The sequence below is a fragment of the Xyrauchen texanus genome, chromosome 26 (genome assembly GCF_025860055.1).
Source record: "Xyrauchen texanus isolate HMW12.3.18 chromosome 26, RBS_HiC_50CHRs, whole genome shotgun sequence".
Lineage (NCBI taxonomy): Eukaryota > Metazoa > Chordata > Actinopteri > Cypriniformes > Catostomidae > Xyrauchen > Xyrauchen texanus.
In genome coordinates this window covers 25,380,714-25,395,748 of record NC_068301.1, presented here as the reverse complement: position 1 = coordinate 25,395,748, position 15,035 = coordinate 25,380,714, and the positions used below count along the sequence as shown (strand labels likewise).

Sequence of the window (15,035 nt, the reverse complement as noted above, 5' to 3'; positions counted from 1 at the left end):
GTCTTTGCCTGATTTTAGACTATAAGCATATAATTTTGTAATCTCCCGTCAGCTTTGCTTCTCATGTCGGACGAAGAAGTTCTCCCTTTTCACCTGGTCCTACACCTGTCAGTTCTGTAGGAGGTATGTGGAGCTTTTTATTTCCGACTTTCAATAAGGAACACAAAAAGTGCAGTTGTATAATTGCTGTTGTTCTTTGTTTTCCTTCTTACAGGCCTGTTTGTTCACAGTGTTGTAAGAAGGTAAATGTGACGTCCTCGCTTATTGCTACTTTTGCATTAAGATAAGTTGAAGATAATTTACAGGACATTTGTCTGTTTGCAAATGACACCATGTCCTCTTATCTCAGATGAAGATGCCTTCCAAGCCCCATGCCAGCCTACCCATCTCCTCTCTGGGCCCCAGCATTTTGCCCAAAAAGGATTCAGGAGCATCAGCTAAAACAGAGAAGACCTTTTCTACATCCGGCCACAACCGTAACAGCCTTCATCGTACCACGTCCAGGTAAGCACAACAGCACTTGCATCACTATCATTGCTAAGGGCATTTGTATTATTAAAATAAAATTTTCAAGGAATTACATTATTTGTTTTATGGTGCTGCATAGGGCATTCTGTATAGGTTGGCAGCAGTGACTATGTTGACATGGACACCAGAAAGTGGCGTATTGCATGAAAACAGCATTCTGGTTTATTTGCACTGTATAAGCGGCATACTCTTTACTCCCATAGACATGTGGCTCCGTGAATAAGCAGTTTTCCCCACAGCAACGTAATTTCCCTGTGAGGCTCATGTGAAAAACCAACATGGTATCTGAAGAAGACGTCACTATTTTATTCCCCTGTTGCTTTTTTTTTTCCCAGATATTCCAGAGTTGTTGCTGTGTTTGTTTCCTTATCTTTCTAGAACGAATTGCGCTGTATTAGTGGGGTAAATCTTCGGGATCCCCCCAATGTACAAATACATATACTGTACGCAAATGTGAGGGACCGTCGATATTTTACAGTGGTGTTTATAAATGTGTGTAGTTTATAGTTTATGTGCTTTTCCCACTGTACTCCAACAAATGTTGGATTCTTTCTGCTTTGTTGACTATTTTTGGGCTCTATATGACATTTGTTATCCGGTCTGTTCATGCATATGAGCGCTCCTCAAAAACCTGTTAGAGCGGCACTTTTGTGTTTACATGACCACATACGCTGCTGTCTCCGGGAGAAACCTAGGTGTGTTAAACTGCATTCTCTTAATCCTTTAAACGCCATAAGGAAATCAGCATTCTTGTTTACATGACGTTTCAGATGTTGCTTTCTGCAAAAACCCTGGAATAAACAGTTTTCTTTAGTCCATGTAAACGTGGTCGGTGTCAAATTGAATTTTACATTAAAGGAATGCGCAGAGTGCTGGATGGTGCTATAGAAAATGTAATCTAGCTTGAAATCATGATCGATTAGATTAGACTTCAGAAGACATGGATATAACCACTGGGGTCTTATGGATTACTTTTATGCTACCTTTAAGTTTTTTGAAGCTTCAAAGTTTTGGTCACCATTCACTTGCATTGTAAGAATCTACAGAGCTGAAATATTCTTTAAAAATTTCCTCTTACCCCAAGAATTATATTTTATGCCATAATATGTATTACTAGGACTATAATAGAATATTAAGAACTAAATCAGCTGTTTCACACAAAAAAAAGAAAATGTTCCCCATTAATTTCTGACCTTGGTTGTCTGTAAGATTGTTTCTTGTAATGATCCCTTTCAGACTGTCCAAGCACGGTGAGCGCTCATCCTCCAAAGACGAGCTGGAGCTGCCTGAGCAGTTCACTGAGGACTGGAGCACCATGGAGGTCTGTGTGGACTGCAAGAAATTCATTAATGACATCATCAGCAACAGCAGGCGCAACCTGTCCACCAAACGTGCCCGTCTGCATCGCAGGACCCATTCCGTCTACATGTCCTCTACCAGTTCTTCCAACTACAAGCCATCTGAACGGACTATCAAAGAAGTTTAGGATGATAATGACCCGTCTCTTAACCCCGCACTCAGTGACCGCTGTCTTAACAGATCCAAAGTGCTTGGAACTATATTGGTGTGGTCTTATTTTTAAAATTTGCCCTGTTTATACTGTTCTCACCTGTCACAAATGCTTCAGTCCTGGTGGCCAGAAAATCTACTGAAAGTGCCATAGAGGGTTTTTGTTACATATGACAGTATGGCCACTGTTAGTTTTGTCATGTACCTTCAATACATCTCCTCTTCCATTTAAAAAGTGCCAGAGGTGAAGGAATAAAGCCGTTCCTCTTCTAGCATGAGCCCTTAGGCACTAGCTTTCTCAGGAAAAATAGGTTTCATTTGTAATCCAAGCTTTGGAATGTGTAGTTTAAGACTTAAAACTTGTTTCAACTGGCCCTCTCCATGGCAAAGATGTACCTGGATTAACACCGAATGGTATGAGGGTAAGAAAAGAGCTGTTTAGAGATTAATTAGTGTAAAAAACGAAGAAGAAAGAAACGTAAGGCTGCTTTGAGCACTACAAGGCCTGAATGTACATTTTTCAATATAGAAAACTGGAACTCTGCAGTTGTATGTAAATATTAAGCTGAATGATCAGCCTAAATGTTATAGATGTAAATAGGCATCCACTTCTGGTTTACTTTCTCATCTTAGGAAGGACTTGTCCATCGCTGGAAGACAAAGAGACACTGTAATTAATGCCGCAACAATTCAAGATTAAGTCTTACCAAATGTTTTTCTTATTGTTCGTTCAAACTGCTGCTGTGATGGTAACAATGTCCAAATGAATGAAACGTTTTAGATAATTACAGAGAGTCCTTACAGATATATATATTTGTCTGTCTAATGAGTGTTTTTGAAATTTTTGTTGAAAAATACGATGGATCTTCTGTGTCAAAACAGATCTCCACAATCTGAACAACATGTGTCTTGGACATGATGTACATGCTCAATAACACTTACCGGAGGTGGGGAATCCAATTCATTCTCTCAGATAGAATGTAACTTATGTAGGATGTTTTATGTACATGCTGCATATCCAAATCTCACCTGATCCACTTATCTAATACTGCTTTATTGTTATAATATTATGATTAATATTAATGGTAATTTTTATTTTTCAGTGTCTTTTTTTTGTTGTTGTTGCAAATATTGCTCTCTTCATGGTCATTTGCCACTTTCACTCACCCTTTATAATGTCTTAATTTTTTTTAATTAAGTTAAATTAAATATGATTAATTACCAATTACTAGTGCAATGAAACGTCAGTCTTCTCAAGCAGAATTTAACAACTCTTAATATAAGTTATTTTAGTCATGTCTGGGTATTTCTATTTTCTACTCAATTAAAAATAAAACACACATACCCATATAAATACACAGTGCAATGGTATAAAGGACTGTTGACTTGATCTTCTGTTTTGTGCATAACTGACTGTACTGCATTCCCCTAAAGAATGATTGGTGTGCATGATGAAATCTATGATTTTTTTTTTAACAAGGAGAGAAATGCCAATAAATAAAGCATTTTAATTAGAAATTTTTGAATTTGAAATTGTATTTGATATTATAGCACATTTCACACCAAAGTGACACTGATGCCTCAATGAAATTGTCTAAATTCCTCCCACATCAGCAATATCATAATTTGAGCCTTTTTGGATACACCTCACCAGAAATATCTTTATGAATATACACGATCAGCCACAACATTAAAACCACCGGCCTAATATTATGTAGGTTCCCAGGGCATACCAGTAGAGGGCAGAAAAGCTTCAGATTTAACAGCCGACTGTAAAACTTCTGGAATAGTTGACATGTCAACAATTCCAGACGTTTTACAGTAATTCTGTAAAAATACATAGGCAAAAAGGTGATTGAAAATGAAAGGATAAAATGTATTTATTTATTTGGCATGTTATGCCAGCAGAGAAGGCTTTGCTGGCCCTGAGAATTCGCCACTGAGCTATAAATAAGATATGATCTCTATGTTATATTAAGACAAACAACTGTATTTCTAAAAAGTTACATTATTTTTTTTTAAACAAACTATTATTCTTTCCTTTTAAACAGTTGGTAAATAGATGTAACGAGTGACAAATCCCTTTGTTCCTGATCGTGATACAAGATTCTGCATGTGCAAAATTGCACTTTGACCCTGCTGTGGCCTAGTGGCACAGATTGTAATGAATAATTATATATAAAAAAAGCACCGTCTTTCGGATGGGACGTTAAACCGAGGTCTTGACTCTCTGTGGTCATTAAAAATCCCTAGGGCACTTTCTCGTAAAGAGTAGGGGTTTAACCCCGGTGTCCTAGCCAAATTCCCCCATTGGCCCCTATCTACCATGGTCTCCTAATAATCTCCATCCCTGAATTGGCTACATCACTCTACCATCTCCTCTCCACCAATAGCTGGTGTGTGGTGGGCGTTCTGGCGCACTATGGCTGCCGTCGCATCATCCAGGTGGATGCTGCACACTGGTGGTGGTTGAGGAGAGTTCCCCTATACTATGTAAAGCGCTTTGAGTTTGAGAAAAGCGCTATATAAATGTAAGTTCTTGTTGTTATATATATATACACAGGTTTGGGGAATAACAGAATACATGTAATGGGATTACGTATTTAAAATACAAAATATACAGTAAGTAACTGTCTTCCACTACAGTTACAATTTATATCATTGGTCATTAGAATACAGTTACATTCAAAAAGTATTTTGATTACTGAAGAGATTACTTTGCATTTTATTGTCATTTATTTCATTTAATATTTAGTCATTTCAGATGGAAAACATTTATCCATATAAATGATGCGATCAAAAGTGCATTTGAACAGCGGTGAAACACTTTCTTATGATGTGTTACAGTCATACCAGCAGACAGAGAAGTAAGTCTGAAGTACGTTTGGAGCAGAAGAAATAGAAATAAACCTTGTGTAAATTGTCAGCTTTACTCTAAACTAAAATGCTATTTCTAGACATTTTACATGCACATGTTACCAGCACGATCATATTTTTTTTAATCAAGAAAATTCATTTTGAATAGTAATTTCTTTTTCTAGTAAGAGCTTTGATATTAGGGCAAAAATAATATTCTTGATTTCCTGTAAAAATATCAAAAAATCCTTAAAACAAGATCAGTTTGATTAATCTTGTTTTAGAAACAACACTACATAAGATATTTGGGTTTTTCAGAGAACGTATTTTAACATGTGTATTTTGTTTTTATAGTCAAAACAAGTTAAAAAATCGACCAGTGCTGAAGAAGTAATCCAAAGTATTTAGAATACGTTACTGACCTTGATTAATCTAATAGGAATAAATGACATTTTGCAGCATGTATTCTGTAATCAGTAGTGTAATACATTTCAAAAGTAACCCTCCCAAGTCTCTAGAATTTACTCAGAATGGTGCCAAAAACAAAAACATCCAGTGAGCGGCAGTTCTGCAGATGGAATATCCTTGTTGATGAGAGAGGTCAACAGAGAATGACCAGACTGGCTCTAACTGACAAAGTCCACAGTAACTCAGAAAAACTGCTCTGTAATTGTGGTCAGAAGAAAAGCATCTCAGAATGCTATTCTGAGATGCAGGTTGGCGCTGTTTTGGCCGCACTAGGGGGACCTACACAGTATCAGGCAGGTGGATTTAATGTTGTGGCTGATCGGTGTATATATATATATATATATATATTTTTGTCAAAACAGACCATCAAACAATTAACTTAAATTAATTTTAACCAAATAAGACATACTTTTTTTTTTTACATTACCATAGTAGTTCATCGTGACTGATTTATAAACAATCTTGTTGACGCTCAGCTCAGCTCCTGTGTAGCTAATGGGTTTGAGTCTGTGAGAGTGGACGGTATAACAAGATGATGCTGGCAAAACAAGCCGGTCCTGTTGTCTGATTGGTAGTTTCTATGCCAACAGTTGTCAAGGGTTATCTATGCTTGAGGGGTGTACTTTCAATCTAAAAGCTTGTGGCTAAAGTTACTGGTGAGATCTAGCTTGAGACCAGCTGTGTTTCTGATCACACCATCCCTCCCATGGTCAAGCCCCTTTGTTATGCTCAGGATGTAATGTGCAGTTGTTTTTTCCCTATTGTACCATGTAAATGACAAAGTGCATTGAAAATTAATATGAATTGATCCAACTGTAAAGAATAGCCTGTTGATTTTCCAAACCCCATTCAACCTTTCATTTCTGTAAAGTCTAATGCAATAGAAAGAGCAATATTTCTGATATACCTCATTTTTAGTCACCAAATCTAAGGTCACAAGACATGAAGTAAGCAATTAAAAAGCCAGTAGCATATCATCGAAGCCACGATTGAGATGTACTGAGCCCACAAACGACTGTAACCTTCCTCAGACATTTGCCAGTTGCAGCTGTGCCCCATATTTCTAATTTCTCTTAATGCGCAGGGGAGCAAACAGGATGCCCCAGGAGAGGTGCTGCACCCTCATGGTGGGTTGGGGCATTTGGAGAAGCAGATCAAAGATAGGGAACCATGATCAAACAGCTTGTATGGTAAAGAGCCTTTAGAAGTCCATACATCTGTTTTAGGGTCATAGTATTCAAAGCAGTCAGAGTCCTCTATGACATTATGGGTGTTGAGGAAGCGGCCTCCGGTTACATAGAGTTTGCTATTGATGACTGAGGCCACATGGTGCATTCTCCTCTCCTTCATATTTGTACACTTCACAATTTTATTGGCTTTGGTGTCATAGGCAACTACTCTTCTTGTGTATCCTAAAAATAAAATAAAAATAAGTAAACATTAAATTAAAATTGACCCTATTTATCCCAGTCTCACCTCCAACAATATATATCTTGGCCTTTAATGAGATTGTGTACATTGTGGCGCTGACCACACTTTTTCAGACACTAGACTTAGGCTAAGGCCTCCAACTACATACAGAATGCTGTGGATCAAACATAGGCCACCTTGTACAGCCGTAAACGTAGTTTAGCAAGCCACTTCCAGCGTTGTGTTCGCTCATCGTAGAGCAGTGCCTCTCGAGATGTCTGTTTACCGTTCTTGCAGCCTCCAACCACCACCAGTGTCTTGGTGGCATGTGTAGCGACGTGGTGTGGTCCAAAGAGGCTTCAACTCAAGAATGCATTTGGCACTAACCGAAAACATAAGACGTTGCACAGACTCTATGATCTCAGTGCATAACGTTGATGATTGGACAAGGGGATCGTTGGCGATAAACTGGAAGAGGTATGTCGGATGGATGTACCGCAACCAGACATTCTTGAAGAGGTCATGAATGGCTCCACAACATGAGAAGGGGTCGTGGTGGATCCAAGCCAGTAGAGTCTCAAACACCTGCTCTTCTGCACACAGCCGGTTGTCCTCCAGAAAGCACATAAGCTCAGGAAGTGAGAGTTCACAAGTCCTCTGAAGCAGCTACATCTGAGAAACAGCACACAGCACACATCTCTTTTGCTCACTCCTTTAGGCTTTCTCAGTGGAGGATCTCTGAGAGGCGGATCATGCTCAGGCAATTGGATGGCTTGAGCTGCTCCCATAGGAAGGTAGAAAAGGCCTTGAAGAGCCTTGGGTACCCCCAGAGAACCGGTGTTTATGTTTGTGCTTTTGGTTTAAGTTTTCATTAAATTATTATTTATATTGACAAGCTGGTTCTCGCCTCCTCCTTGCCCATCTTAACCCCCTTACATATGCATTCTACTACAGATTACAGAATACATGCAGTAAAATGTAATTTGTAACGTATTCTGTTAGATTACTCAATGTTGGTGTGGCGGAATGATCCGCCCCTCTGGCTCGTCATCGTTGCCCCAACTTTTAGGGCTGCCCTACAGCCAGGCCCACGACAGGATTAGGGCAAGAGAGCGAGAAGAAGTGCACAATTAATAAGCCTCATTCTGAAAGCGGTGAATGAAGCACACCTGATGTGTATAATGCTTCATCACCGCTGTCTTTAAAATGCAAATCGCACCTCTTCTCGGGGAGCCGGCTTCAAATCTCCATGTGTGCACACACTGGCATCCTCGCATGCCCAGGACCAGAGCTAGGAGGGTTCGGATGAGTTGATCCGCCACCGGATTTGCTCCTCGGACACCCGGAAGGATTAAATAAGTTGTCCGGTGTGCTGGGTTTTTCGGAAACAAATGATGAGGAAGTCCTCAGGCCCAGATGCTGTCTCACCAGCATGTCTTCTATCCTGTGCTAACCAACTGGCCCCCAACTTCACACATATCTTCAATAGATCACTGGAGCAGTGTGAAGTCTCATGCTGCTTCAAATGCTTAATCATCATTCCTGTCCTAAAGAAACCAAAAATCACAGGACTTAATGACTACAGACCTGTTGCCCTGACATCTGTGGTGATGAAGTCATTTGAGAGACAGGGGCTGGCCCACCTGAAGAACATCACTGGGCTCTTTCTAGATCCCCTTCAATTTGCTTATCGAGCAAACAGGTCTGTGGATGATGGAGTCAACATGGGATTGCATCATATCCTGCAACATCTGGACAGGCTAGGTGTTATGATGCAGACGAGGGCAGACAAGGAGTGGGATCTAAATGCGGGTTCTTTATTTTAAATAAAAGTGAAAACAAACAAGCAGGAACAAAAGAAACATCCACGGGGGGAAAACTGAAACTAAAACACGAACACATCGGAGGAACACGGAACTGGGAAAACATGGCAGGATGAACACAGCTGGAAGGGAAACGGAGTAAACATGGGAACATCAAAAACAGCGAAACATTCATCAACATTCATAAACGTACAATGATCGACAAGGGAATGGAAAACAAACAGGGTTTAAATACACAAGGTAATGGAACTAAACGACAACCAGGTGAAAACAATAAGTGAATGCTGGCAGAGATGAGGGCAGGGAACTATGGGAAATGTAGTGCATGACAGGTGACAGGTGAAACACGGGGCAGACAACAAGGGAATCGTGACACTAGGGACATATGCAAGGATCCTTTTTGTGTTATTCAGTTCAGCTTTTAACACGATCATCCCATCTATACTCCAGACTAAACTATATCAGCTCTCTGTTCCCACGTTGATCACCAACTTTCTGACAGACAGGCAGCAGCTTGTGAGACAGGGAATATTTACTTCAAGCACATGCACATTCAGCACTGGTGCCCCCCAGGGATGTGTGTGCTCCTCACTACTCTTCTCCCTCTATACCAATGACTGCATCACCAAGGACCCCTCTGTCAGGCTCCTGAAGTTTGCAGATGACATCACTGTCATCAGCCTCATTCAAGATGACGATGAGTCTGCATACAGAAGGGAGGTTAAACAGCTGGCTGTCTGGTGCAGTCAAAACAACCTGGAGCTGAACATCATAGATCAGCAAAAACCTACTTGTAAACGTTGCTTTTGCAATTTTCTGATGAAAGGAGGAAACACATCAAACTTAATAAAGCAACTGAAAGACAGACACCCGGATTAATTCAAGCAATTAAAGCAGGTGAGTTTAAAAGCATATTATCATTTGCATTAGGGCTGAAACGATTAGTTGACAACGTCGAAAATAAAAATTGACGAGAAACATTTTCGTTGTCGAATAGTCGTTTGATCTCATTTAAGGTAACATGAAATCACATTAAACTGTGACGATGAAGCGCGAGAGCAGCACTGCAGTTCACGCCTGATGCAGGATAGGAAGAATTACACACATCAGTCAAGATGCACTCTGCTATGTAGATCCCAAAGTATGAGGGAATTAAAAAAATAAATAAATAAATAAAAAATAAACTAAGAAGCACACTTGTTGTGGAATAAGCGGAGCCGGAGCTCTTTAAAGGAAACATCCCAGCATTACATCAATTATATTTAATGTGTTATAGCTTTATTTAAGTTCAAATAATACAGAAGCAGATCATGTAACTAACTATAAACTCAGAAACAGGCATTTCTCTGTGTGGTCGGTGCCTCTTCAATGAGTTGCGCGAATGTCCCAATCTCAGGGGGAGAGATTGAAACTGCAAAATCTGTTGTTTAGTAACCTGTTTTTGTGTTTTGCTTTGGTACCGAAAATGGTATCGAGTACCTTGAAATTTCAATGGTATTGGTACCGTGACACTAGTGGATTTTAGGAGGAACACCCCGACATTGACCCCCCCTCACCACTCTAAACAGCACTGTGGCAGCAGTGGAGTCATTCAGGTTCCTGGGCACTACCATCACACAGGACCTGAAGTGGGAGACACACATTGACTCCATTGTGAAAAAGGTCCAGCAGATGTTGAACTTCCTTTGCCAAATGAGGAAGTTCAACCTGCCACAGGCCCTGCTGATACAGTTCTACTCCGCAGACATTGAGTCTATCCTCTGCACTTCAATAACTGTCTAGTTTGGTTCAGCTATGAAATCGGATATCAGAAGACTACAAAGGACACTTCAGACTGTTGAGAGGATTATTGGTTGCCCCCTGCCTTCCCTTCAAGAACTATACACTTCCAGATTGAGGAAAAAGGCTGGAAAAATCGCTCTGGCCTCCACTCACCCTGCCCCATTACCTTTTTGAACTGTTGCCTTCTGGCCGACGCTTCAGAGCTCTGAACACCAGAACTGTCAGGCACAGGAACAGTTTTTTCCCTCAGGCTATCCATCTAATGAACAATTAAAACTTCCCCATAGATCAATAATTATATGCAATATTTTTTACACCCAGCACATCCAACCTCTTCTGCCATTACATATCCTTGCACTGTATATAACAGAATTGTATTTATATTTGCACTATGTATGTCTGTATGTGTGTGTATATATATATATATTTATTGTCTTATTGTGTATTCTATATATACTTTATTTTCTATTAATTGTATTATTTTTATTATTATCTGTCTTGTTGCTGCTTTGTATTGTTGTGTGCTGGAGGCTTCTGTCACCAAGACAAATTCCTTGTATGTGTCAGCATACATGGCAATAAAGCAGATATTTTGTATTTTAAATAAGTAAGCCCGTTACATGTATTCCGTTACTCCCCAACCCTGTATATATATATATATATTATACTCTTCAAAAACGTTCTTGCGTGGGCCAGTGTAGTACCCTCACCGCCTGGTAAGGGGAGATTGAACAGTAAACAAAGACACAAGACACGGAGCTGCTGCAACATCATCTGAGTCTCTGTATTGTCTCAGCTTAATGCAAATATTTCTGCATTCTCATTTATCAATGAATGTATAACAACAGATTGTCTAAATAGATAGTCACAATATACAGAAAAATACACATTTACTCACATACAGCTTCTCATCAGGTACTGTTTCCATAAATTAAACAAATAATTTCAATATACACTAGGATTACAATGCACATTAACAATCCTATGTACATATTTTCTGATGAACCAACACATTCCTTCTTTAAAGCACTAACTTCTAACTCTTAACTGTTAAATTAGTTATCAAAAGTACAAATACTATTGTATAAATGTACTCAACTTTTCACAATTTCTGTAACCGCATGGTCTTAGCCATCAATTTAGCATTCACCAGTTGTACACGTGATACACTCATTGTTAACTTGAACCGAACTTTTAGACATTTTTAACGAACATTTAATACACTTCACAGAATGACATTTGCCATTTTTTCACAGCCTTTACTTATACAAAGTGTATTTACATGACAATTTATTCATGTCATACCTGGTAAGGGGAGATTGAACAGTAAACAAAGACACAAGACACGGAGCTTCTGCAACATCATCTGAGTCTCTGTATTGTCTGAGCAGCGCGCTCCCTCCCCCAGCAGGTGAACTAGTCCCAAGGCAAAAGCAATCAAACAATCGATTGTCCATAGGCAAGGACCATCAATCGCCATCATCCAAAATCTTACAGTATGCATTACTGACATTCAATTTCTTTTTTAATGACAACATCATATTCTGATGACACTAATTGTTATTTATTTTCTTTTCTCTTTATATATTTTTTTATGACACTAATGATCATTTCTTTTCTTTTCTCTTTTTCTTTATATATTTTTGTAACCACCACACCAGATTATCCTAATGAAAACTAGGCAGGGGCCAAATGTTTTTCCATATTCACCCTTCCATTGCAAGTAACGTTAAACACCCTCAATACTATGAGTTTATTTATATTATGACAACTGAGGAGGAACATTTAGATCTGCTAAAGCCTTCTCACAATATCAACCCACATGAAAACAATGGCCATATAGGAATGTAATGTTTACTTAAGAATACCATCCATCCATCCATCCATCCATCCATCGTCAACCGCTTATCCTGTGTACAGGGTCACGGGGGGCTGGAGCCTATCCCAGCTAACATTGGGCGAAAGGCGGGGGACACCCTGGACAGGTCGCCAGTCCATCGCAGGGCCTACTTAAGAATACTTTTAAATTAAAATGTCTGTAGATTTTACCGCACTCTACAACTAAGCAATTCATATAAATACATTTAATTGAGAAAAAAAACACAAAAAAATGCTATCAAATCCTCACCTAAACGATGTGATCCATGTTTAGCAAAGCAAAATAACTAAACCACAGCCAGAGAAGCTTAAACACGCGCTCCAGTCTGTACAACTGATGACAGCTGATGGGCTGAATGCTGTTGCACGCGCCATTGAGTGTTGTTAAACTCACCGCTGATTGGTCACAAGGTCACCAGATTCACACAGCCTCCGTGAGCGGGCAGTCGCGTTGGATGTTCACAGTTCACATTGGCCACGTCTCTTCCGCGAGAAACTGCAGCGCCTCTGCGCTGGAAATTAGGTTAACTATGGGGTTCAACGCAGGGCCATAGAGGGGTGAAAAGTGGTAACGATTCTAAGGGCTCATAGGTTCAGGGGGGCCCCTCAACAAATTCTAAACTGTAATTTTTTAATAGGAAAATAGCCCAAAGCAATATACAGCCAGGGGTCCCAGAATATCCAGCTATGGCCCTGGTTCTACTCCCAATTTTTTCTTTAATAAGGTCATAATAAGCTGAGGTTGTTTCTGCTGCAAGGACAGTGGTGCACTTCATGTTTTTCAGCACAATTGGTTGTGAATGTTGTGTCTATACTGTACACCTAAATACACAGGCAATGGCAAAAGGTCCGGCAGTTTATTAATTCATTCCTTTTAGTTATTTTATTGAGTTTACTTGCATGCAGACCTATAAATGGTAGTGTAGTATAGGTTCAGTTTGAATAATTTTTTTTGCTTTTGTGTCTTTTCTTTAATCTCCTGATTATTTTAGTGTTGCACCTAAGAGTGTTAGGTGACTATCATCGCTGCAGAATACATTTTCAAACTCAACTCTGTTTGCTCTTTACACTCAGGACAGAATCGGGCCCAGTTCAGCAGCATGAAGGCAATTTCCCCCCAAATATCTCCCTCAAAGACAGATAAATGCAGCCAAAGATTGTCATAGAGGCTCTGTAAAGTTTCAAGCTTCAAGTTTACCATGAGGTCGCTGTGTACATTCCAGTTACCTCAAATAGGCTGGAGGTCTGCTGTCGTCCTGGTCTCACATGTCATCCTGCCCTTGTTTGGGTGTTTACTATGGCCATGATGGAGAGCACAGCTTATCCAGAGGAAAGAGGCAGGGGTTGAGGGCTTGTGCACACCCCTTGTTAAGGTTGTGTACCCAGGAAGCTGGTAAATATAGTGTAATGCTGATGGCTGGGCTGAACAGCTGTCTATTATACATGCCATAAAAAACATCTCATATCTTCAAATTTAACATTTAGATGCTTAGCATAAAAACACCTGACAAGATGAATTCAACAAATATCAGATAAAAAAAAATTGCATTAAGGACATAAATAATGATAATACATTTATTTATATAAAATATTTTTAAATAATAAAAACTAGAAGTTACTCCTGCATAAATGATAATGATCAAGTGATACCTTGACTACAAAGAATACAGAGCAATGTCACATCTTCTGCATTCATTGGATATCTTCACTTCTCTGCTCTCATCTTTGCTTGTGGGCAGCTCGTTCTCAGTCTGTTTTGCCGATGCTTCTTATAGCCCTATCATCAGCTGCACCGAGGAAGAAGATTAATTACTGTCATGTTTAGATTGCTGCAGAGGCAAAGAAAAACAAACATGCATCCAGGCAGATCAATGTGACAGTAACAGAATGCTATGGAGTCCAGAATGTCAGAAGGGAACATAATATTTAGCCATGTCATTTCCTCTCTAGGATGCACACAGCTGTATTTACTTTATAGGGATAGCTTACCCCAAAATGAAAAAAGCTGTCTTAATTTACGCCATCCCAGATATGTATGACTTTCTTTCTTCTGCATAATACAAATAAATATATTTAGAAGAATATCTCAGCTCAGTAGGTCCATACAATTCAAGTGAATGGTGGCCAGAACTTTGAAGGTCCAAAAGCATGTACAAGCAGCATAAATATAATCCATATGACTGCAGTGGTTAAATCCATATCATCAGAAGTGATATGATAGGTGTAGGTGAGAGACAGATCAATATTTAAGTTATTTTTAAATATAAATCTCCACTTTCACTTTCAGATTTATTGTAAAATATGACTTAAGTATTGATATTTTTCTTACCCAAATCTATCAAATTGCTTCAGAAGGCATGAATTTAACCACTGGAGTCTTTTGGATCAGTTTTATACTGATTTTTTTTACCTTAAAAGTTTTGGCCACCATTCAGTTAAATTGAAAGGACCTACAGAGATGAAGATATTCTTTTATTAATGTTCATTTGTGTTCTGCTGAATAAAGAAGGTCATACACATTTGGGATGAATGAGGGTGAGTAGTAAATGAGAGAATAAAAATTTTGGGGTGAACTATCCTTTTAAATAAATAATGTTGATATGTGCTCTTCTAAGAAAAAAAATGATTAAAACAAAGTTAGAGCCAGGAAACGACAAAGAGCCAAAAGATGCCTTTTAAATAAGAATAATAATGAATTGTGAATTTATTTTTGGATACACCTTCATTACTTCAGACCGTAATGTGCTTTGATATTTGTTCAGCTCTTTTTTTTATTATTTT

At 39.1% G+C, this 15,035-nt stretch overlaps 1 protein-coding gene and 1 pseudogene across 5 annotated transcripts in view; one reads left to right on the top strand and one right to left on the bottom strand.

Moving 5' to 3' along the window:
- Window positions 1-3,526, top strand: part of LOC127620319 (protein spire homolog 1-like) — a 63,116-nt gene extending 59,590 nt beyond the window's left edge. For all 5 annotated transcript variants that reach the window (XM_052093512.1, XM_052093513.1, XM_052093515.1 and 2 more), the window contains 4 exons: window positions 53-123; window positions 215-242; window positions 350-504; window positions 1,765-3,526. In XM_052093512.1, the coding sequence (XP_051949472.1) occupies window positions 53-123; window positions 215-242; window positions 350-504; window positions 1,765-2,014 (504 nt within the window). In that variant the 3' untranslated portion in view covers window positions 2,015-3,526. The remainder of the gene's footprint in view (window positions 1-52; window positions 124-214; window positions 243-349; window positions 505-1,764) is intronic.
- A 2,957-nt stretch (window positions 3,527-6,483) lies between these two features.
- Window positions 6,484-7,822, bottom strand: LOC127619657 (kelch-like protein 38; annotated as a pseudogene).
- Window positions 7,823-15,035: the final 7,213 nt, after the last annotated feature.